The following is a 22,507-nucleotide window of genomic DNA, read 5'->3' on the forward strand; positions in this document are numbered from 1 at the left end:
CCATTTTTTTGTGCCATTGTTTGGTCATTAAAAAAATTTAATTGATTATCATAATTGTTGCTGATTAACTTTCAGACTATTGACTTATTAATTAAACTAATTGTCCCAATGGAAACTGTTGATAGTGAGGTCTTTTGGTTTGGAGGAACAGGGACATTGCTGCTAATGTAGTTTTCTTTTTTTTGGGCATGTCAAGAAGAAATTGGATTCAGCTTCATCCCAAAGCAGAAAAAAACAAATCAAAACAGATACTTTTCTATACCTGTCTGCAATTGCCAAATACTAGTATAGATGATACGTTGTTTTTGTAATTTGGGTGAAATGGTTAAATGATGACAATATGTTTCAGCAACCCATTCTATGGGCAAAATGATTGTGGCAGTGTTTACTCACTCACTGCACACTGATTGCAGTCAGGCCTTGTTGCACAGCTTGTAGTCTGTGGTTTGTAGTTGGTGTAGGAGCGAGTGACATGTTTGGCTTTGTTAGAGGAAAAACTGACGTGTGATTGACTCTTAACAGCAGGAATTGTCTGATCTCAGCAGTGTTACACCTCATTCCCATTACTATCAGGATCGTTGAGCCCGTCCTCTCCACTCCGCACTGCAGTAAATCAATCCGTTTGTTTCTGATGACTCAGACGACACTAAGCCCGTTTGAGCCAGTTAGTAGCCAGGTGCAGTTTTCACTCCTTGTTCTTCATCTCACTGCTCTGACTACTCCTCTTTTGTTTCCACTCCCTCCCCCTGTTTTGTCCCACCATCCTGTTTCTGTCATTCTCTACTCCTTCGCTCCCTCATTCCATCAACCCCCTCCCTCCTTCTCTCCCTCCTCACCTATCTCCCTCCATCTTTTCTGCCCTCTCAATTCTCTGCTCTCATTCGCCTCTCCCCACCTTCTCTCTATCCCTCCCTAACCTCCTCCCATCTATCATGCACTCCAAATTCTCCACTCATATTTGTCTTGCTCTCTTCTCCTCCCTTCATACAGTTATTGCCCCCCCCCCGTCTCATTTCTTTCACTTGCACCCCTTCCCTCCCAATTCTCTGCTCTCATTGCCCTCCTCTCCTCTCCTCTGTGTGGTCATCACTATGACAGATTCCATCCAGCCTTCGTCTGATAAGACCAGGCAGCCACTAACCAGCCAATTTATTATTCACTGCCTGCTCGCCACATTTCTGCTTCTTGTCAACACCTTCTTTCTCTGCTGTCAAATGCTTTCTACCTTTCAACCCCACAGTCTGATCCCCATATTTTCCTTTCTCTACCCTGCATCCATTCATCGAGGCAGCCATCTCAATCTAGTAAAAGGTCTGTTGTGTAATGGTTAATAAATGATGAGAAAGAGGTAGGCTGGCACTCAGAATGATCCACAGCGGCCCGGACAGGACTGAGTAGCAGCGCAGATGATGTCAGGTGTAATGTCTTGGCAGAGTTTGGCAGTCGGCCTAATGTGATGAACCTGTTGCCGTTAGTGTTATTGCTCTGCAACTGCGCGTCTGCAAAGCTATGTTTGTTTAGTTGTTTTAACAACTGAAAAGGATTAAATAATAGTGGTGATTTACAGCAGATCTGGATATATGTGGTAAAATATCCTAAACTCAAGGTTTACTCACTTGTAAATTTTGAATAATTTCCAAATAATTTCCTAAAATGTTTCCTGGAAAGAACCATGAAATATGATATTAGAGGTAAAGAGAGAGAGAGAGATTAGTTAAGACACTTCCAATTAATTCTAAATGCTAAACTGACAATTCAGCATATATGAGGAATCAGTAAAGAACTCAGAACAACAAATTGAACTAACTAAAAAAGCAGTCTCTGAACTTTGTCTCTGAACTTTGTCTCTGAACTTTGTCTCTGAACTCGCTTTAAATGTAAATGTCTTCCTTGATCTTCGTTCATCTATAACTCCTGGTTGAAGACTGTGACCACTTCCCAATCGATGTTGCGACCTGTTTTGGTCTGATGTTCACAGACAGCTGATGTCGTCTGTTTCTGAGGCTCCCTCACTGTCTTACGCAGGGTGTTTTCCATTCTTACAGACGCTGTGTTCTCCACAACCAGTACACCCCAGTCTTTCTCTCTTCGGGAGGGGCCTATCTTTGCAGTGTACAAGCAGATCCCACTTGTTATCCGGTGACCAAAGTTGGATTCTTACTGTCGGTCATGTGATGACACATGAGCAATTTCCATTTGCTGAAAAAGTCATTGTATTTGTTCATATTTTATCACAGCTCAAGTTCAAGAATCAATTTCCAAACTTAAACAGTAAAGCTTTTGCAGTTCTCACCAGTTTTTAGCCAAACCAAAGAAACGAATGGACCTCAGGAGCTCATTGTAAATTCCACATATACGGATCCCAAATAATGATGATATCTTTCTGTGAAACACCAGAGTTTATTCAGCACCAGCAGGAACTTTGTGCTCTTTGATTGTCTTCTGGGATCTGTGGATACCAACAAGTTCTCCAGTTTAAATCACAAAATATGTCATTTGTCCAAGACTTCTGGTACAACACAAGTGTTTTCTAATCTGGTGCTGCTATGTTTGAGGTTTGGTTAGGTTTAAGCACAAACGCTATTTCGCTAGGGTTATGAGAGCATTGTGGTTTGGGTAAACATGACTGACTGATAAGATTAGGGGACCTTTGTTATCTTCATTTTTCATGGTTACACTAATACACCAATCATTTGCTTAAGCTTAGAATGACTGTGGAAATGGTTAAAAGAAACTAGCATTGACTCTCAGGGTTAGGGTCCAACATTTTGTTGAGGACAGTCTTGGGGATATTGGGGAACAAGTAAGTTGTTTTTATTGAATTCTAACTGACAAACCACTAGGTTCATTTAAATGTGGAGATTTTGATTGCATCACAGTCTCGTGATGACTCAGCAGCTGGCGTCTGCCCAGTTGTCGTGAAAACCTCAAATGTTCACTTCCATTTTTCTGAACTTTTTTTGTCCACGTTGAGATTGAGATTAATTCTTGAGCTCAGCAGCTGGAGCTTTCAATCATATTACAAGGCCGTCCTTAGCAGATTGTTGTATGATTGGTTTGTCAACTACGTCTTTCAAAGACATGAATGAACTTTTAACTGCTACTATTGCTCTATTTTCTATTGTATTCTATTTGTTTCCTCGTTGCTTTCTGTTTTCCTTAAATCAATCCATTCGGTGCTGTTTGAAGACTTGGTATTTACAAAATGTCAGCTTTGCAGAGAATGATCAAACAGCCTGGTTTTCAGCTTTTCCACTGTGGCTTTTTCGTTTATCCAGTGGATTTTCAAAGCGTCTGATCAACCAACGGCTCTCTCTCCACTGTTAGACGTGTATGTAACCCCTCCACTGAAGTTAAACATCATCACTACACCAAATCACGCTCCCTTATCTCGTCTATTCAGCCGAGCTTTCAGAATTTAATCAGCATGTGTGTGCCGCTGCTGTGGTGTGAATTTAAAGACCTGTTTCTCTCTGTTGATATATTGCGACTCTCACTTGCAGTAACCAGTGGGTGTTTGTGCATGTTTGTATGTGTGCATGTATGCGTGTAGATGTGTGTGGTTGCATTTGTTAGTATATGATTTTGATTAGAAACTGGTGTCAGATCTGTCTCTTTCTGCAGAGCTACGAGAAAGAGGAAGCGTGTGTGTGTGTGTGTGTGTGTGTGTGTGTGTGTGTGTGTGTGTGTGTGTGTGTGTGTGTTGGAGTGAGCTCTTGCATATTCAAAAAATGTCTCTCACCATTACACACACACACACACACACACACACACACTCCTGCCCTGCAGTGCTCCTTTTTCTCACTTTCTTTGTCTATCTCCCTGTCTCTGCTCCTCTTTTCTTCTCCATTTTCTTTCTCTTCTTCTCTCTACACCTCAGACTCTCACACCTCCTCCTTCCCTCCTCTCACTTGTTTTTACTCTGCATTGATTCTCAGCGTGCAGGCTACTGCAGCCAGTAGCTTTTAATGAATGCCATGGCCTAATGGCTTTATCATTGGCCTTGATGGCCTCAGTTCAGCCACAGCGATGGCTCGGCTGTAAATTGTTTTCTTAACTAAAGCCACGTGAAGAATTTCAATAAGGGCTGTAGTCAATAGTGTCGGAGCATCCCCCCAATCTCGACAGCAGGGTGTTACACGGAGGGCAGCGAGGGGTTAAGCGTGATTGACACAGGAGTACACGTGTGAGGTGGACCGTGTTCTGGACTGTCGTCATTCGCCCCAGGTTGTATTGTTGTAGTGGGTGTGTGGCCTGATTGTGTATCTGTGTGTAGTTGATGGATTCATCAGCAGACTCAAGAGCAAAAAGCCGCGTGTTGATTCCGGCGCTGACATATGCGAGGCGCCGCTTCTGCAAATGTAGTGGTGTCAGATGTACGGGGCTTTGTCCGTGACCCACCTGCTAGCAGAATAATTACACACACGCACATACACACACGCGCACACACACACACACACACATACACACACACACACAACACACACACACACACACACACACACACACACACACACACACACACACACACACATACACACACACACCACCTGTCAGACCAGTGCATGTAAGCAGCACATACACTCTCCACAGTGAGACTGCCGAATAGCAAAGGGGGACCGATCAGTCTAGTCGTCCCTTATCTCCCCTCACCTCTTGCACTCTTCATCTCGCTCTTTCTCTCTCGTTCACTCCCTTCCTCTCTCCCCATCACTTTGCCTCCCCTGGTGTTTGTGAATTTTCCTAATTTGTCTCTGTCTCCTCTTCCCTCTTCTCCTCCCTCTCACCTCTTTTTCTCCTTTTCCTTTTCATCATTCTCTCATTCCTTTTTCCTCCTCTCTTCTCGCTCTCCCCTGAGTTACGTCGTCCTCTCCACATACACACAACTGCTCCGTCTCCCTCTCTCTCTCTCTCTGTCTCTGTCTTTTCCTGCGCAACAGTGTGCAATCCCCATTTCCCCACGAGACAGACAAAGAGACAGAGCGACAGAGACGAATAGGAGGGAAAGAGGGAGCCGAGAGAAGCAGAGACAGAGAGAGGCAGATACATAAAGAGGCACAGAGGAATTGATGGAATGACAGTGTGGTGGCAGGGGACATACTGAGAGAGGAAAAGAGAGAGAGAGAGAGGAAAGACGGAGAGGAGGAGGGAGCGTGTGCGAAGTAGAGAGAGAGACAGAGGGGATGTAAAATAGGCAGCTTCAGTGACAGCGTAGACAAAGGTAGCTTCAGAGTGCATGTGCGCCCTCTTTTTCATTCACACTCACTCTCTCACACACATCCTCTCTCTCTCTTTCTCTCTCACTCACTCACACAGACAGAGACACACACACACACACAGACCCTCGAGCAGAGGCAGCAGAGCTGTGAGGGTGTGAGGCAGCATGAGAAGTGATATCTGTACTTCCACCTACACATCTGTCTGATGGAGTAACTTATTTACAACATACACATACCTGCTGTATGCACACTCACTAGCACACTTTGATTATAGGCGGGCAGACACACACACACACTCGCAAGCTCACACAATCTGTCTGTGACCAGAAGTCAACATGGGTCTTGTGATGGGAACCTTTTCCATGCAAACGAAGCAGGTGAACTACCACAAAGGTAAGAACGTGTTTGCTTGTTTGTTTTCTTTTAGATTTATCAAATACCTAAGGGTCTGTGTGTGTGTGTGTGTGTGTGTGTGTGTGTGTGTGTGTGTGTGTGTGTGTGTGTGTGTGTGTGTGTGTGTGTGTGTGTGTGTGTGTGTGTGTGTGTGTGTGCGTGTGCATTTCTTTGAATATGAGCATATGCTTGTGGCTGTCACATGAGAGCAGCACCTGTCATGTTGCGTGTTGTCCCTTAATGATGGAGTCATGTATGTTTGCTCTCGGAGTCATGAATATTGCACAAGAAGTGCATTATGGGAGTGAGCTGAACGTACACGGAGCAGTGGTGTATAGTTGCCAGAAAATGCCATTCATTATTGGGTTATGATGCAATCTCCAGGCCATCTGTCCCCTGTTTGAACTATGGATTTAGGAATATATGCGTGTCCTTGTCTATGTGCATGTGCAGCTGTGCCATTGGGTATGTCTATAAAAGGTGATGGTATTTACCCCTGTATGCTCTCCAAACCAACCTGCTTCCTGTCTGCCCTGCTACTGTTTGACAGGAGGAAACTGGCACTGACACTTAACGCATGCATGCTAATGTGTTTGTGAGGCCATACACATAAATTAGTGTGTGCAGCTTTGTCCATGAAAATATAAATGCACATAATTCACAGCTAAAATGTAGGAGCATGTAAGGAGGAGTACATTTTATGTGTGTTGTGTGATGGCTGTGGCAGCAGTGTGTGTGTGTGTGTGTGTGTGTGTGTGTGTGCAGTAAATCAGTGTGGTGTAATCTGTCAGCCTTTGGCCATGGTCTGTCCTGCGTCTGTTGACCTCAAACCTGATGATTATCACCAGCAGACACAGAGCTGCCTCACACACACTCAAGAGACAGAAAACCGGAGCCAGATCATGTTTCACATGTAGGAAAAGAGGGAAAAAAAAATCTCTAATTGGACGATTAACCAGAGTGAGATCATGTATAACAGACTGTGTGTTAAATATGCTGTGACAAAAACAGTGGAGGCGATGTAAGTGATGTAAAATACGTGCTGTGAATGATGTATAAGTCCCCCAGGAAAATACCTTTGAGCTGTATATATTTCCTTTGTTACACGTGTCAAACATTGTAGCTGGACCACACAGAGTATTTGAGCTAGCTGTAAAAACACTTCAGAGACCCCTGTAAATGGTTTTCTGAAATACAGGCACATATAGCACCCTGCGTGGGATGTTTACTTTAATTTCCAACCTGCGCCTCATTTCATTGCATGGCAACAGCTCTCAGCAGATACTTCAGATCTGTCCTGAATACATACTTGAGGCACATTTTCAAGGTGGATGTTTTCTGCAGCCTAAAATATGAAAGATTACTGAAACAGAGGAAACCTGGCCATGTTGTCCTCTTCCATTTCAAACACAACCCATTTACCAGATAGGGAAGACAACAATGCTTATGAAGCAACTGAAATGTATTTTTAGCCAATTTTGTGCGGGAAAAGCTTCCCTACCTCTAGTTAGAGTAACCTCTAAATAGCAGCCACTTTGAAGTCTGCTGTTAGGGTGTAAGGAGGAAGCGATAGATGAGTGAAAGTGGGGAAGAAAAATTGAGAAAAGTTGAGAGGAGGCAAGGTTGCTCCTCAGGGGGCTGCACAGTGTGAGTGTCACTGTGTGTGTGTGTGTGTGTGTGTGTGTGTGTTTCAACATCTGCTGCAGTGTTATAAAAAAGTGGCCTAATGAAAGCAGGGCAGGATTTATTTTGCATGGAAGGTCGGCCCATCTTCAATCCCAACTCAATATGAGGCAACAACCAGCTGAGAAGGACCCAAAGTTAACTTTTCAGGATGAATGTGTTTATGCAGGATACACTCTGACTTTGTTCAAGGCAGAGTTGTGGACTTGAGACAAGACTCTAGTCTTGAATCGGATGACTTCAGTTGTGACTGGACAAAAATCAAAATCGACGACTTCACATGACCGACTTCCTGTGAAAAAAAAAGAGCCCATAGGTTGTGTGTGCAGCAGGTTACTATGACCCATAGTTACCTTTTGTTGACGTAGTATATATGGTAACAAAGTCTGCATTAGGAGAAGGTTGGGGTGGATGGATGGGTCAACAAAAGACAGGAATATCACACAGGAGACCAGTGTTCAATTCCCCGTGTGAAACTAGCATTTTGTGTTTCATTTGGTTTTATCCATGACTGTTTGACAACCTTAACAATGTTTGTATTATTGTAACCATGACAACAAAGATCGTCAAACCTTAAGAAAGTACTTATTTTAACCCAAACCACGATCTTTTCCTAAACCTAACCAAGTTGTTTTTGTGGCATAACTCAACCAAGCCGTTGTTTCCTGTTGTAACCATGGCGACAAATGTCCAGTGTGCTGATGTCAGTACACTCCTCATGTTTATTATTGTAACCATGACACCTGGCGCTATAGGGACACTATTTCAGGAGACTAAAAGTTCAAAGATTAAAAATTATGATTAAAAAAAAGGTGCAGTCATTCAGCTCTCATTTTCTTGCTGATGTCCATCAGATGTATTTGGATATTACTAACTGTTACTGCCGTTTAAAAAAAAAAATGTAATGGCGTTGGTGAGGGTTGCATGCCAACTCATTAAGAACTCAAGAAACATCTTGGACTTGACTTTGGGTGTGTTAGTTCAAGACTTGGGACATCATAGCTAAAACTTGAGGTGTCCTTGTCACTTGCAAAACTGTGACTGGTAGTCTTGAATAATCACAGTTTAGGTTTGGAAGTCATTGACTGAACTTTAAAATTCAAATGTAAGGGATCAAGTCACAGCAAATGTTTATTTAGTCAGTTAATGATATTTTGCAAAGCCTGTTTTAAATATTTTTTTGCAGTTGGTGGTTCATCAATCAGTTGTTTTGTTAGACTACATGTCTCAAAACATTTCAGTTCAGTGTAATAAGATTATCGAAAGGTTCCAACGTGAATAAAAAATATCACATATGAAACTTGTTTACAGCGCTCCCTCCATCTATTCATGCTTAGTCTGACCTAGAGCTGTAGACTATTATGGAGGTTATGCATTCAAGCTTTCAGGAAAGTGTGTTCTATTGCACAAGACATCCTGGTAAACATGGACGGAAAACAAGTATACTAACTTGAAAGAGAAGCAGGAGACCTTCAGAACAGTGGTTTCCAACCTGGGGGTCAGGGCTCTCCAAAGCGTTCACAAGATAAATCTGAGGTTCATGAACATGTTTTATGCCACAAAATTTATGTCTGACTTGTGTATAAAAGCTGTTTTGCTGTTTAGATTTATTTTTTTTGGCATTTTAGCCTTTATTTGTGGTAGAGAGGGACCGGAGACATGGAAAAAGAGAGTGAGATGACATGCAGCAAAGGTTCCCTCAGCCTGGGAGGTGACGATTGTACTGTATGATATGGATCTCGGACCAAAACAAATGCTTTGTTGGCCACACTGCCGGCCGCTCTTTATGTTAGCAAGGTGTTACGAAGCCCATTGAAAGTGGCCACTGAACACATAACAAGATGCACAACTGAATTAATTTACTGTGTGTACATGAGAGCCAACAAACAATAATCCAGCCACAACGTGTAGCCCATGCTAACATGCTAGCCATGATATGCTCTATGGCAATGCTGGCAGTAAGCCAGCTAGCAATAGAAACATTTGCTGAATAAATTCATAACATCGGTAACAGCAAGTTAGCTAACGTTACTAATGAAAACAGACATGTAACATTATATAGCCATTCATTATTTACACGTCGAGGAGAAGAAAGGCCAGTTCCCAGTCAAGACGGAGCGCTTTAGCAGCTCGTAGGGCTCAATATCTCAGCAAAGCCAGCCAGCTCCTTGGTTGGACTGGAAAAGAAATTCAGCCTTGGACTTATCTGCTGGGACTAGCCCCACAAAAGACACTGATGGAGCCAGTAAAAAGTTAAAAAACTTTATGGATGTTTTGACAGTTCACTGGCCGACTGGGATTTGAGCCGGTAGTCCCCATGGACAGTCCGCCTGTGCTCTGGTCTTATCTTATTTCTTTGACGGAGGCCCTTTTAGCTGAAAAATGTGGTTTCTTCAGTGGAAGAAATTCTGGAAAGTGCGTTAACCTGAGCGTTGCGCACTGCACTGTGCCATCTTGCGTGTGAGTGGGAAGGGGGGGACAATGATTTAACAGTGAGTGACTCACATGCACGCACCCTGGTCCCTGATACCAAAGCAAAGAACAGAGAAGCTCGGATTACAACACACTCAGAGCGGGTGTGACTTTGTTCTCTGCTCAGCACGCCATTACTCCACTATATCTTTATATAGAAAATAGCTATTTGCTGTTGTACTGTTGTTTAAAATTGCGATTACATGTCCTTTTAAAGCTATAACAAGGCATCACAAGCAGACAACGCTTTATTTTACGAGGCACTGGTCAGAAATGGAGAACATTTGGTTTAGAATGAGAGATATACAGCACAAACCTTATTCCAGGCTTATAGCCATATTCATTCATTGCTATGGTGCTTGGTGAGTGACTGTAAAACTTTGGTACAGAAGCTCTCAACAAATGCAGTCCATTTACTGTCTGATCAACAGCTTTTTATTATGATGAATTGAGTGAAATGAATCTGAGACAGCTGCTACACAAACTAAAGCCGAGGTTTTTGTTTTCAGTTTGGTTTATTAAATGAAGCCAAACTGATGCTGTGGCCGACATAAAGTCGTGGCTTTTTCATACAGGACAGTAAAAAGCAGAGATATTCGCCAGTGTCCGAACCAGCTCATATGGCCATAGGTTGGTGTTAAGGTATTTATCTATCTCTCCTCACCTGGGGCAAAAAAAGAAATTTATCCACTGTCACTGTGCACAAACTACTCTGCTCATATGAAATATTTCCCAGCGGGTATGTTATAAACTACAAAACCTGTACCTCGCCGACACATTCATCTCCCTGTCCGTTCGCTCCATTTGTTTTTGCCTCTGTACTCTCTCGCTCTGTCAAGTGAATTTTCACTCTCTCTCTCTCCGTGGTGCTCGCTCTCACCTCATTTCACCTCCTCATTTTGTCTTTTATGTGTTTCTCCCTTCAAGTTTTTTCTCTTCTATTCCTCGAGCGGCTCTCTTCTTGATCTATGGCTATTCGTCTGCCTTTGCTGTTTATCTCAGGGTTTCTGTCTCTTTCGCTCTCTCCAACCCTCACATCTCTTTGTGTTCTGAGTTTTTGCACAGAGCATAGCCTTGTCCTACTCAAAGATCACTCCAACTGTTTGAAGCCTCACTAATCATGTGGAGTCTTAGTTTGGGGCCAGCAGAATGAATGTAAATAGATGTCTGTTTGTGCATGTGTGACTGAGTGTACGTGGATCTTCTGGAGAACAAGCGTATTTGGCTCTATGTTTCCATTTTCCACAGGGCTGAAGAGCGGACAGGAACCCAGTTTTTTTTTTATAGGCTTTACAGTTTCCACCCCTCTCTCTCATCCCTGCACATCAAAAGAAGTGCACTGAAAGGGCCAATTAGGACAGCTAAAGAGCTTTATTAGGCACATGGCAACATGAAAATGGGTATCTGGTTAATCCCATGCCCGAAGCATGTGTGTGTTTGTGTGTGACTGAATATGAGCGTGTAATGATAGAGTTGTGATATTACAACCTCATATGTCACATTTCTTTTAAGCTATGCAGTGCATATATTCACTGGAACCATCATTTCCATTTAAAAAAAATCTTGCCCGTCATTTAGGATCCTCTGTCGGTGTTTGATCTTTCAGTGTTGCAAATTAAACCCACATGAGCATTTTATTAAATAAAAAATCAATATACTGTATAAATAAAGATGCTTTATTTGCATAATATTTGCAGGCAACGGCTTTGCTCAGTTCTTCAAAGATAAACAACAGTTTCTATGCAATTTATCTCCGTAGACAGCTCAGCCCCGTGCTTGCCTTCAGGCCTTTGTAATATTGGAGCCAATGAGAGAAATGCAGATGATGAATATAGATAGCTACTTAGCTCTGACTATATGGTTTGGCCTGTATGCACAGTTCTGTTAGCAGTGACGCACATCACTTGAGCTAAATTAATGTGACAGTTGAAATGAGATTCATGTAGAGTAAACTGTACATGTTGCCAGTATAGCTTTTTACACCTCAAGCACAATAACAAACTGGAATCTCAGTCACAGTAATTTGAATTGAAATCACAATGGTTACTTGACTCAAATACAGGAAAAACAAGCAGTCCATTTGAGAAATAGACAGAAGTTTTACTTATCAATTGAGTAGAACAAAAAGAGGCACTGAAATATATTTCCTTTTCTGAAAACAACCGAGTAGTAGCAGTCATAAATTCAAGGTTAATTCGATTTCTTTGACTTACACTTTTGCCACAAGTTGGGTGGGTTTTGATGAGGGAGTGGAGGGTTAACAAACACAATAAATAAGTAATTTCTATCTACATATTCATTACACTAATTAAGCCCTACAGGAACTGTTTCATGTTTGATTAAAAAAAAAAAATCAATTTTTTTTTACTTTCTAAATGGGGCAGCAGAATAAGAGAAAAAAAAGCTAATCTGCTAATGTCACACAGACCAATCAGTTTTTATTTTTAAATGATAAATAATGTATTACTGAGGGGATCGCCTGTCACCAAGCACATCTACATCCCTGAGTTTGGTTTGTGACCTCTGAGAAATAAAAAGCTGTTGCACTGTGAAGGAAGGACAGAGGCAAGATGAACAGCTTCAATTATCCGCTAAATAAAAAACCCCTGGTGAATCTGTAAGGAAAAATAAGAAATGGGAGACATTTATCACTGCTTTCACTGACATTCACATACGCAACAGAATGCTTATGTGTGTCTGTTTCACTCCGCTGCTGCTGCTGTTTGTGTTTCAAAATGTTGTTGCAGAACAATCTGACACTGGAAATAACACACTGATTGTTCGACTGTCAAAAAGTGTGTCATTTGACTCCGTGGAAGCATGGGTGTGTGAGTATGTGTGTGTGCTCTTGGTTTGGCTGTAAATAATGCATGATGTATCGCTGTGCCTGTATGAGCATCAGGTCCGTGATTCATGGTTCACAGTTGTGTCATGCACTTGACAGATACTGTATCTTCATCTCTTCCCGTGTCCAACAAACAAATACTAAATGACAATGAGTTTGCAGTCGAGTCTGCATTTGTTTAACTGATTGTTTTCATTATAGATGGATGGGACAGTTTTTCTTTGATTAATCGATTAATTGTTTTGTCTTAGAAATGTCAAAAAAAAGAAAAAGAAATCTTCTTTATGATTTCTTTGATGCTAACATAGTTTATTAATACTAATGTTTGATCCAAAAATTAGGCCAAAGTCCAAACATTCAGTTTACAATCACATGTGGTGTAGAAAAGCTTCAAATCCTCTCATTGGGGAAGTTTAGCTTGAAAAATGTTCAACACACGTTATCAGTTACCAAAATAGTTCATTAATTTTCTGTCAATAGATTACTGGATTAATCAACTAATGGTTTCAGCCCTATTGCACTGTACGCGATCATTTATAGCTGTAGGTTAGTATTTGTATCACTCCAGGAGGTGCACATCGATTGAAGTTCTTTCTGTTGCTCTTTGAATCTCTCTGAAACACTCTTTAGACAACCAGCTGAATCATGAAGAGTGTTTTCCTGCTGCTCCTTGCTCTGGCAGCGTGTGTGTGTGTGTTTACGTCGGCGTCCTGTCAATCTAGGTAGCTGTGAGAACAACGGTCAAGCAGAATGTCGAAGGGGAAGATAGCTCTCTTCCCTTTACCCAGCCCCCCCCTTCTCTCTTTAGCCTTTTTCATCGATTCTCTCTTTAATCACTCTCCATCTCTCATTCAAACTTTATCTCCTGCTTCTTCTCCCACTCCTAATTCTACCGTCTTTCATCATTATTTCTCACTCTCTCCACTTATCTATGTCCCTGCTTACCCCCTCCATCCCTCTTTTTCTCTTTCCCCGCTGTCCCTAGATGATGACAGATCAATAGCGCAGGCTTTTAATTATTCCCTTTTTTCATAATGTGATGAGAGCCAGCAAGAGGCTCAGCGTGCGTCCACTAATAAAGATACAGAGAAATGTCCGTGTGAGAAGTCATTTGGACAGCGTAAGATATTAGTATTGATTTTGCTAATAGACATGTTCTATCCCTGTCCAAAGCTACGTTACCCCTGATGAGTAATTGCAAAGCCTTGTGTGCCGACAAGACTGTCATAGAGGAGTGCAATAGATTGATGGTCTATAACTGTTAGGATGGATCTTTCAGGAGGTAAAGAGTGACTTTTTATGCTTACACAGGCCTGTAGGTTTGCACTGTGGTTGGTCTGAATGTGCAGCTTGGAAGAGCTGAGCTGATTTTCTAAAGCTTCCGCCCAGCGTTTTAATCTTAATCAAGATCTTTAGAGTTTCATTTTCTCTTACACGTCTTTGTCCTTCCATCCAATTCTCTGAAAATTTTGTGTTTGCTTGCATGTCCCACTCGCTCTCTCCTCCGCCTTCTTTTCTTGCGATGCCACTCGCCCACTCTCCTGGCTCTTGTTATCCACTTCTTTCTCTTTCTTTCACTCTCTGCATCGCTCTCTAATCTGCCGCTGGAAGCTTTCCTGGTGTGTTTCCTCCTCCTCATCCTTCTTCATTCATTGTCAAATATGTTTCCATCTTTGCCTTTGTGTCTTTTCCCTTCCTCCATACCCTCCCACCTCTTCCTACTTTTGCTGTTTTTTTTCCTCCTCTCCTGTGTCTTATTTTCTCTTTCCTTAAAAGTGTGACGGGGGTCTTGTAAAACAGTCTGCAGCCATTCACTCACATGCCTGCAGGGAAACACCAGGCAATTTTGGCAGCAATATTTTACATACAAACACAAAAACAAACACACACTCACTCCAACCTCTTGCTCTCTCTGCTCTACAGACAGACTTTGAAATGATTACCAGAAGGAGAAATATTTCTGTCAGTGTGTGGAAACGGGTCTGTCAGAGACCCGATGGAGATAGAGAGGGATGGGGAATTGGGACAAGCCGGGAACAGTGTTTGAAACAACAGGAGCACCAGGCTGATTCGTGCACCCAGAGATTTATAGGGAGAGATGGCTAGATAAAGGCATAGGGCATATGCCTGGAGACAAATTCATAGATAAGAGGGTGGAGAGAGATGGATAGATATGGTTTTAGGCTAAAGATGAAGCAGGGAGCAGGCGAAGAAATCATTTTGATAGCCTGTAAATTCCTATAGGCACAAGCATTGTGAGCAAGTTGAGAGGAGCTGTGTGTGTGTGTGTGTGTGTGTGTGTGTGTGTGTGTGTGTGTGTGTGTGTGTGTGTGTGTGTGTGTGTGTGTGTGTGTGTGTGGCTGGGAATGGTCTTGCTCCACGGTGCTGCATGCTGTTTGGACGTCACCAGTCCACAGAGACCTCATCTTATGATCAGCCATTCGTTCTGCTCACGGTTTGTGGATGTGTGTGTACATACGTGTGCTTCTCTGTGTGTGGAAGCACGTGTGTGTGGGTAGGGTGAAATCATGACTCCCCACTGCTGTCCATTCTGTCTCGCAAAAAAAAAAAAAAAAAACACACACACGTCAGCATTCATGAGCACATTTTCACTGAAGCAGATTGTTTTTACTCACCAAACTCTATGTTTCCATATGGCTTCCTAACAATTCATAATCATAGTTCACCATCAGCTGACAGAAAGTGGCCTATACTCTCAGCAGTTGCAGAAGCATTATATAATAGCAGCTTGATATAAAAGGACAACATGTCGGTTCTCAAAATTGACTAATGAAAACTTACGCTGACACATGCATCATTTTCAGGAGCAACCGAAGCGCTGTTCAACGTTATGTTCAATATATATTTACCTGAGGGAGTTTTTGAGTGCAGGAAAGAATCTTTTTCCACTGCTGCATCCATGTTTTCTATGTGCAGTGTTTGCATGTTGAACAAGCACAGCACATATATCGTACTTTGTCATCCGTAGCTGTCTTCCAATTTGTCTCTTTGTACTCTCATCTTGTTGGTCTGTATACCTTGTTTGTATTGATCGGGCTGTAATTAAAATGTGATTTCCTCTGGTGTGTGTGTGTGTGTGTGTGTGTGTGTGTGTGTGTGTGTGTGTGTGTGTGTGTGTGTGTGTGTGTGTGTGTGTGTGTGTGTGTGTGTGTGTGTGTGTGTGTGTGTGTGTGCGTGTGTGTATGTGTATATAGCTCTTCCAGACAAGCACATACACGCTCCTGCAGTATTATCTGACACTTGTCTTGATCCCTCAATTTCTACGCGATTAAATATCTCATTCTTCTCATTCCTTGCCTCTTCCTGCTTTTAATCTCTCTCTCTTTTCTTACATGCTTGACTTTAAGCCTTCCTTCCTGCCCTGGGAGCCGATCTGCCACCACAGACATTCTGTCCTTTATCCATCCCTGTTTGTGTGTATGTGGGGGTATTATGGGTGAATGAACAGGAATGATGGATGGAGTGAGTGGAGGTGTTGCTGGATTGAAGTGGCCTTTTCAAGAACAAACCGTGATGTTGAAAGGAAAAAAAAAAAAAAACGGAAGTGACGCTCTTCATAATTGTTGTCACATGTTTTCCTTTCACACCATGATTCATATTTACCTTTCCAGTCAATATTTGTATCTATTTGCATATTTTCCCTCCATCAGAGGAAAACAGATGCGTTTAGGTGTGAAAATGTAACAGGGCATGTTTGTTGGTTTTTTTCCAGAGTGATTCACAGAGTGTTATCCTCTACAAATCAATGGGTAGACTCATATTAATTTATAATTTAGTGAATCAACATCCTGCGATTTCATAGTGAATCACTGATGCTCCACTCGGGCTCTTGGCTTGCGGTGAGAGAGAGAGAGAGAGAGAGAGAGAGAGAGAGAGAGAGAGAGAGAGAGAGAGAGAGAGAGAGAGAGAGAGAGAGAGAGAGAGAGAGAGAGAGAGAGAGAGAGAGAGAGAGAGAGAGAGAGAGAGAGAGAGAGAGAGAGAGAGAGAGAGAGAGAGAGAGAGAGAGAGAGAGAGAGAGAGAGAGAGAGGCTACAACCCCTAATGAAAAACAACGAAATGGGAGGGAGGGAGATAGAGAGTGGGAGAGTGTGGGGAGAAAAAGGGGAGAGAGAGAGGAGGAGCAGCACTGTGAGATGGAGTGAGAGAGCATGAAAGGAGGGATGATAGAAAGAGGGTTTCTGCTGAGAGCTGCCACCGAGAGAGGAGGATGAGGAGAGGAAAGAGGGCGAGGGAGTGTGTGTGTGTGTGTTCTAGCCGTTCAAACACGTGACAAAGAGATAGAGACTTCAGCATACAGACGCGCTTGTTTCCACGACGACGACGGCAAACATGGGGGCTGTGGTGGGTACGCTGACCATGCAGACCAAGCAGAGGAGGCCGTCCAGGGGTGAGGGAATTCACACACAAACAAAGATGCGCATGCATATGCGAGCCCTCACACATGCGCCCGCACACGCACACACACAGACACACACACACACACACACACACACACACACACACACACACAGACATACATATATATATATATGTATATATATGTATATATATATATATATATATATATATACACCTCTTTCACTAGTGAAGAGGAAAATGGTCTTATATTTTTGCACCCAACTGTATAAACAAAAACATAACCACAATGTATGCTTTCTCTTTCACACACACACTCATACATAGGCTGCATGCATACACACATATGGACAGTGAAACTTTCCAAACAGTGTGTTCTTACTGTCTCTTACACAGACACTCCAGTACAAATATACAGCTCACATACGCAAGCTGCAGAGCAAGGATTAATAACTGCTGGTATTTGAGTCAAAATACAGACGGAGAAAGAGAGCATATGGTCTGTAGTGTGTGTGTGAGAGAGAGAGCGATAGAGATAGAGCAAGTGAGAAAGAGAGAGAGACCAACAGGTGTTCCCAGAGGAAAAAGAGAACCTTTTAAAACAAAGTTTGACTGCGACAGTGTGTGTGTGTATGTGTGTGTGTGTGCACCCATGTGATTGTTGTTGAGCTTATCTTTTATGACGGAGTCAACCAAGGGAGGAAAGTAAGAGACGGTGTCTTTGACTATATCTGAGTCTGCTTGTGTGCGTGTGTGCGTGTGTGCGTGTGTGCGTGTGTGTGTGTGTGTGTATGTGTGTGTGGGCGTGTGTGTGTGGGTGTGCGCGCTTCAGTATGCGTGTGTCGAGCATCGACGCTGGTAAACACACACATGTCGAAAGTATTTGTCACTCTGCTCACACACTGCTTTTCCGTCTTGCTGTTACCTTGGAAGCATGGTAGCCATGGCAACAAAAGATGTCAGTTTTGGGGTGGGTGGGGTTGGAGGGGTGTGGGTGGGGGTATGGGTGTGTGTGAGTGTGTGTGTGAGTGTGTGTGTGTGTGTGAGGCGGGGGGGCTTGATGAGATTGGGGGTATTCCTAAGTAAGTCAAGGCCATGTGAAAGAGAGCAAGACAGTGAGAGATGCAAATATGCAGATGAAGCGAGGATGGAGGTCTTTCTTTTTTTTCTTTTTAAGAAGACCTGTTGCCTCTGAGAAATGTTTTGCTTCCTCGTTACTCACTCTAATGAAATCCTGTAAACCAAATGTATATAAATCTAACAAATCTAAACTGGCTTCTCCAGTGAATGAGCACACAGAGCAGGAGCCTGGTGCCAGAGTGAAAATATCCCCTATTAATAGTGTGCAGTCATTTAAACTTATTTGTTGAGGCAGGTTATTATTGGTTTTTCAGAGCAAATTAGACCATACAGGACATTTTCCAAGTGAGTGCATATGGCTCATTTCATCTTATGAATAAGCTTTTTTTTTTTTTCCTCCCACAAGCTCAAACAAACACCTTTCCCCAAGGGTGTTAAAAAGGCAAGGCGTAAATTTGGTGCTATTTTGAATAATGAGGTGGTTGTAGATGCGTTCACGTTGTGCAAACGTGTGAAATTTGGATCTTCCTGCAAATAAAAACAAGCCTTTTTACCTCCACAAATGCCCTGAAAGGAAAAAAAACATAACAGAATGGGTTGTAGAGCTGGAGCTATTTGGAGGTCGTTTGTAATTCTGGTGTTGTGTTGTGGTACTTAAGCGCCTCTCTCTTTCTCCTGCTCTGACATGTTCGCTGTATGCAGGATTAGTGCAGCGGGGCTTGTATGTGTGCAGCCACCTATTCTACGGTCTTACAGATAACTTGTTATCCAGGCTCGCGACACTGACTGCAACAGTGAGAGAGAGACGGTGCATGGCTGTAATATTGCAAGATTAGATTCCTGCATGATTGATCCTCTGAGCACGAGCTTATCACTGTGCTCTGAAAGAAAGAAAAAAAAAAAAAAAAAAAAAAAAGCCTCGCTGTGGGTGCATCTTGCTCCTGCCTGAATATTTGCATGCCTGCTTGTCTGGACTGTCTGTTTTCATCAAGGCTGCTTGTTGTTCTCTCAACTTGCTTTATTTTCTGTCAAGTGTTCTTGTTCTTGTGTGACAGGCTCCCTTTGGTGGGAGTTTTCTCCTACCTGTTGTCTTGTCTGCCTGGTTCCTGTCTGGCAGGGTAGCTGCTATTTTCTTCCTCTTCTGTTGTGGTGGCCTCTGACAACTCATCTCTGGAGAAAGAAATTTCACCTGGCATTTTTCTCCCCTCCCTTGTGCATTTTTCATTTCTTTTCAGTCCCTATATCTCTGCCTGTCTTTCTAACTCCCTGCAGAAATGTTGTCTCAATCTTCCTCTCGCCTTCCCTTTTCTGTCACTCCTCTGCTTCTCCTCTTGTCTTGTTTTCCTCTTGCTTTCTGCTGCCACTCCTCCCCACCCTTCCACCTTCCACATCTTTTCCTCTTCAACCCGCTGCTTTCCCTCTCCACGCTTGTTTCTCTTTATCCTACTTTGTTCTAATTTTTCCCCATCACACTCTTACATTCCATATCCACAATCTGCTCCTGGCACCCTCATCTCCATACCTCCCTCTCTCTCTCCTGTCTCTTTTATGCCTCCATTCTTTCTCTCATTTGCTCCCTTTCTCCATCACCCACGCTCCCATTAGCTGGTGTGAGTGCTTATTAAGTCATCTCATCATTCTCTTCTCTTGGCTTCCAGGAGAGAGTGTGTGTGTGTGTGTGTGTGTGTGTGTGTGTGTGTGTGTGTGTGTGTGTGTGTTTATGTGCATGTGTGTGAATTTCTGCAGATTCAGTTCAAGTCCAGACATGTATTTACTCAAAAATCTATGTTGGCACGCTGCTATTTGTGTCTGAATGAGCTGTATTTGACTCACTCTTCCCAATCATAATCAGGGGTGGCACGCTAATATGTGAGGAAGAGGCATTACGCTGATGTGTGTGTGTGTGTGTGTGTGTGTGTGTGTGTGTATATGTGTTTCTCCTGTATGTAAACACGAACACACCACACTACAATTCTGCAAACACCTTCCATCACTTCGGTCCTCCCTCACAGGCTAAAGATTAGTAAGCAAACGGATGTGTATGTGTGTGTGAGGATGCAAGATTGGGATTGTATACAGTTATGTGCACATGGGTGCTTTAAAACCTCTATGAACCTTGAAATAATGTGTTCATGTTTGGCTTGTTTGAAGGTCTGTGACTGGATGCATGTATCTCTCCACGTGTGTGTGTGTGTGTGTTTGTGTGTGTTTTCAACCGGAACGAGTTGCTGGACTTTCAGTGAACCACCCAAAGGCCAGTCAGATTGGCCCCCGTGTCCACTGACTTGGATATTGATGGTGAAAAACAATGAACGAGATCTTAAATTCACACAGTGCAACGTGATTATGTGGTTTATGTGTAAACAGGACTGCTGCAGCTGAAATCTATTTTTAAGATGCTTTCCTCCACACCTCCCGGGAGCGCATGCCCAATGGAATTGCCACTTTCTTGGAGAGCGCTCTCCGCTGTTAAAGAGGCCGGTGAGAGCGAGGCCTCTCCATTGCCGCCAGGACAGCAGATTAGCCTAATTCAGATTATGCAAATGACACACACTCTGGCAAGGATTACAGGACACAGTATGAGAAGGAAAGAGAGAGCATGGCGGAGATAGAGTGGCAGAGTGAGAGATAGAGTGGCAGAGTGAGAGAAGAGATTGGCAGAGTGAGAGAGATAAGAAGTGGAAGCGAAAGGAGGATTCAGTGGGCAACGGAAGAAAGGAAGAGATGGAGGAGAAATGAGAGCTAACATTAAATACACGAGCCAGCAGTAGTTAGGGAGAGAGCTAAGAGTTAAATCCTGTTTCTGGGCTGGAGGAAGTGTGTGTGCTTTGATGTAAGAGGTATTTTTTTGTGACAGGGTGCTGGCTGGGGAGAGTGACAGGCAGTCTTTCTTTACTGACAGTTCGGGCCACCACTTAATACTCCAAACAAGCTCTGAAAGAAAAAGGGTTCAGGCTTTTGGTCACTGTCAGACTCCACAGCTCATAATAGCTTGTGTAACAGATGGAAGTGAAGCGCTTGAGGTTGCTTTTTAGGTTGGGTTTATTTAGGTTTTCCTAACCTGCTAATTTTGCAGATTCAGTTCAGTTTTGGAACATGATTCATGCAAGTTTTTAGATATCACCTGTTAGCAATAAAAACTTTGTACAGTGAAGTTTTACTAACTAGATATAGAGAAAACTGCCGTTCTCGGTATGTTAAAGAGCTGACCTTATTTTTTTAAGGTTGTTTCCTGCAGCAGAATGTCTTGCACTTGGACCTTTACTTACAATGTATTCTTACTGTATTCATCTTAACGCCCCTCTCTAACATCCACATTTAAAAAAAGCAGTGAGACTGGGAGGACAGCACCAGCCACACTTTTCTTAATATTTTGTATTATATCAACAAATAAAAAGAACATAACTGACATTGTTTTCCTCCTACATTTCAGTTTTATCCATGGCAGTCAGCTATAAGCCCATTTGTTCCTGTTGAAAGAACGGCTCAGAAATCGTTTTAGATTTAAAAAAAGGCCCAGTCATTTTCTAAAACAGCTGTGCCCTGGAGTTTGAAGATTGTGTTACTCAAACAAGAGTTAATGGTTGGAGACTGCTTTCTGCTGTGGACTAATACACATTTTAGCATCAGTGAGTATTTACAGCGATATAACATGTATGTGGGATAAAGAACAGCAGGCGTGTTAAGTGTAGTGAAGGAGCATTTCACCCAGTGCAACTTTGTGGCTCATTGTTTTTCAGTCTATATCAGTCTTTGGCTACACAGGCTGTACTTGTTATTAGCAGATCACAGGTAAATAGATCTTTACATTACTTTTTTTTTTTTTTGCTCCAGATTCCAATCTGAGACCTTTAATATCAACTACCTGCTGATACCAAGTTTGATCTGATCCATAATACAGCTGTAGAAATACATAATGTGTTTCATAAAATATAAACCTCTGCAGGTTTCCTTTGATGTTTTCCTTTAGTATTTTTAATGGTGTCCTACAGCACTTGGGTAATATCTGATAAATGCTGCCAGTTGCTGACAGTAAGAGACATCTCAAGGTTGATCACTTGAATGAACACGATATACACTCAATCATCCTTAAGAAGTGATGTTTACACTACTGAGCATCTTTTAAATGTCTTGCAAATTAAATTAAATGCTACTCTTGCCCCTTAATTTAATTTTACACAGACCTGCTGCTTTAATTCCAGAACAGTAAATAAAGCAAACCTGCAATTGACAACTCTGCTGGAAACCTCTTGATACAGCAGAGCCCCCTGCAGTCTGCAAGTCAGCGGCTGCACCTCAGCTCGTTGGGCAACCACAGCTTCTTTTTACATTCACATTAATGAGTGTGAGCTGGTCACAGTACACGGATACTACAGAAAATATTCCATGTTTTTATCATTTATTTTTATAATTTTATAAGCATTATCACTATATGACT

General features: G+C 42.5%; 1 protein-coding gene across 4 annotated transcripts in view; it reads left to right on the forward strand.

Moving 5' to 3' along the window:
- The window catches only part of LOC130173751 (Kv channel-interacting protein 1), a 38,483-nt gene that overhangs the window by 8,818 nt on the left and 7,158 nt on the right, over nucleotides 1-22,507 (forward strand). The window contains exon 1 of one of the 4 annotated variants that reach the window (XM_056383223.1): nucleotides 2,784-2,803. The exons of 2 other annotated variants lie outside the window; for them this stretch is intronic. Coding sequence is in view for 1 of the 2 variants with exons in the window: in XM_056383221.1 (XP_056239196.1) it covers nucleotides 16,963-17,020 (58 nt within the window). In the remaining variant the exon portion in view is untranslated. Of the gene's footprint in view, nucleotides 1-2,783; nucleotides 2,804-16,732; nucleotides 17,021-22,507 lie in introns of those variants that run through there. One more of the 4 variants, XM_056383221.1, reaches the window with a different exon arrangement.

The sequence above is a fragment of the Seriola aureovittata genome, chromosome 8, assembly GCF_021018895.1.
Source record: "Seriola aureovittata isolate HTS-2021-v1 ecotype China chromosome 8, ASM2101889v1, whole genome shotgun sequence".
In the NCBI taxonomy this organism is placed as follows: Eukaryota; Metazoa; Chordata; class Actinopteri; order Carangiformes; family Carangidae; genus Seriola; species Seriola aureovittata.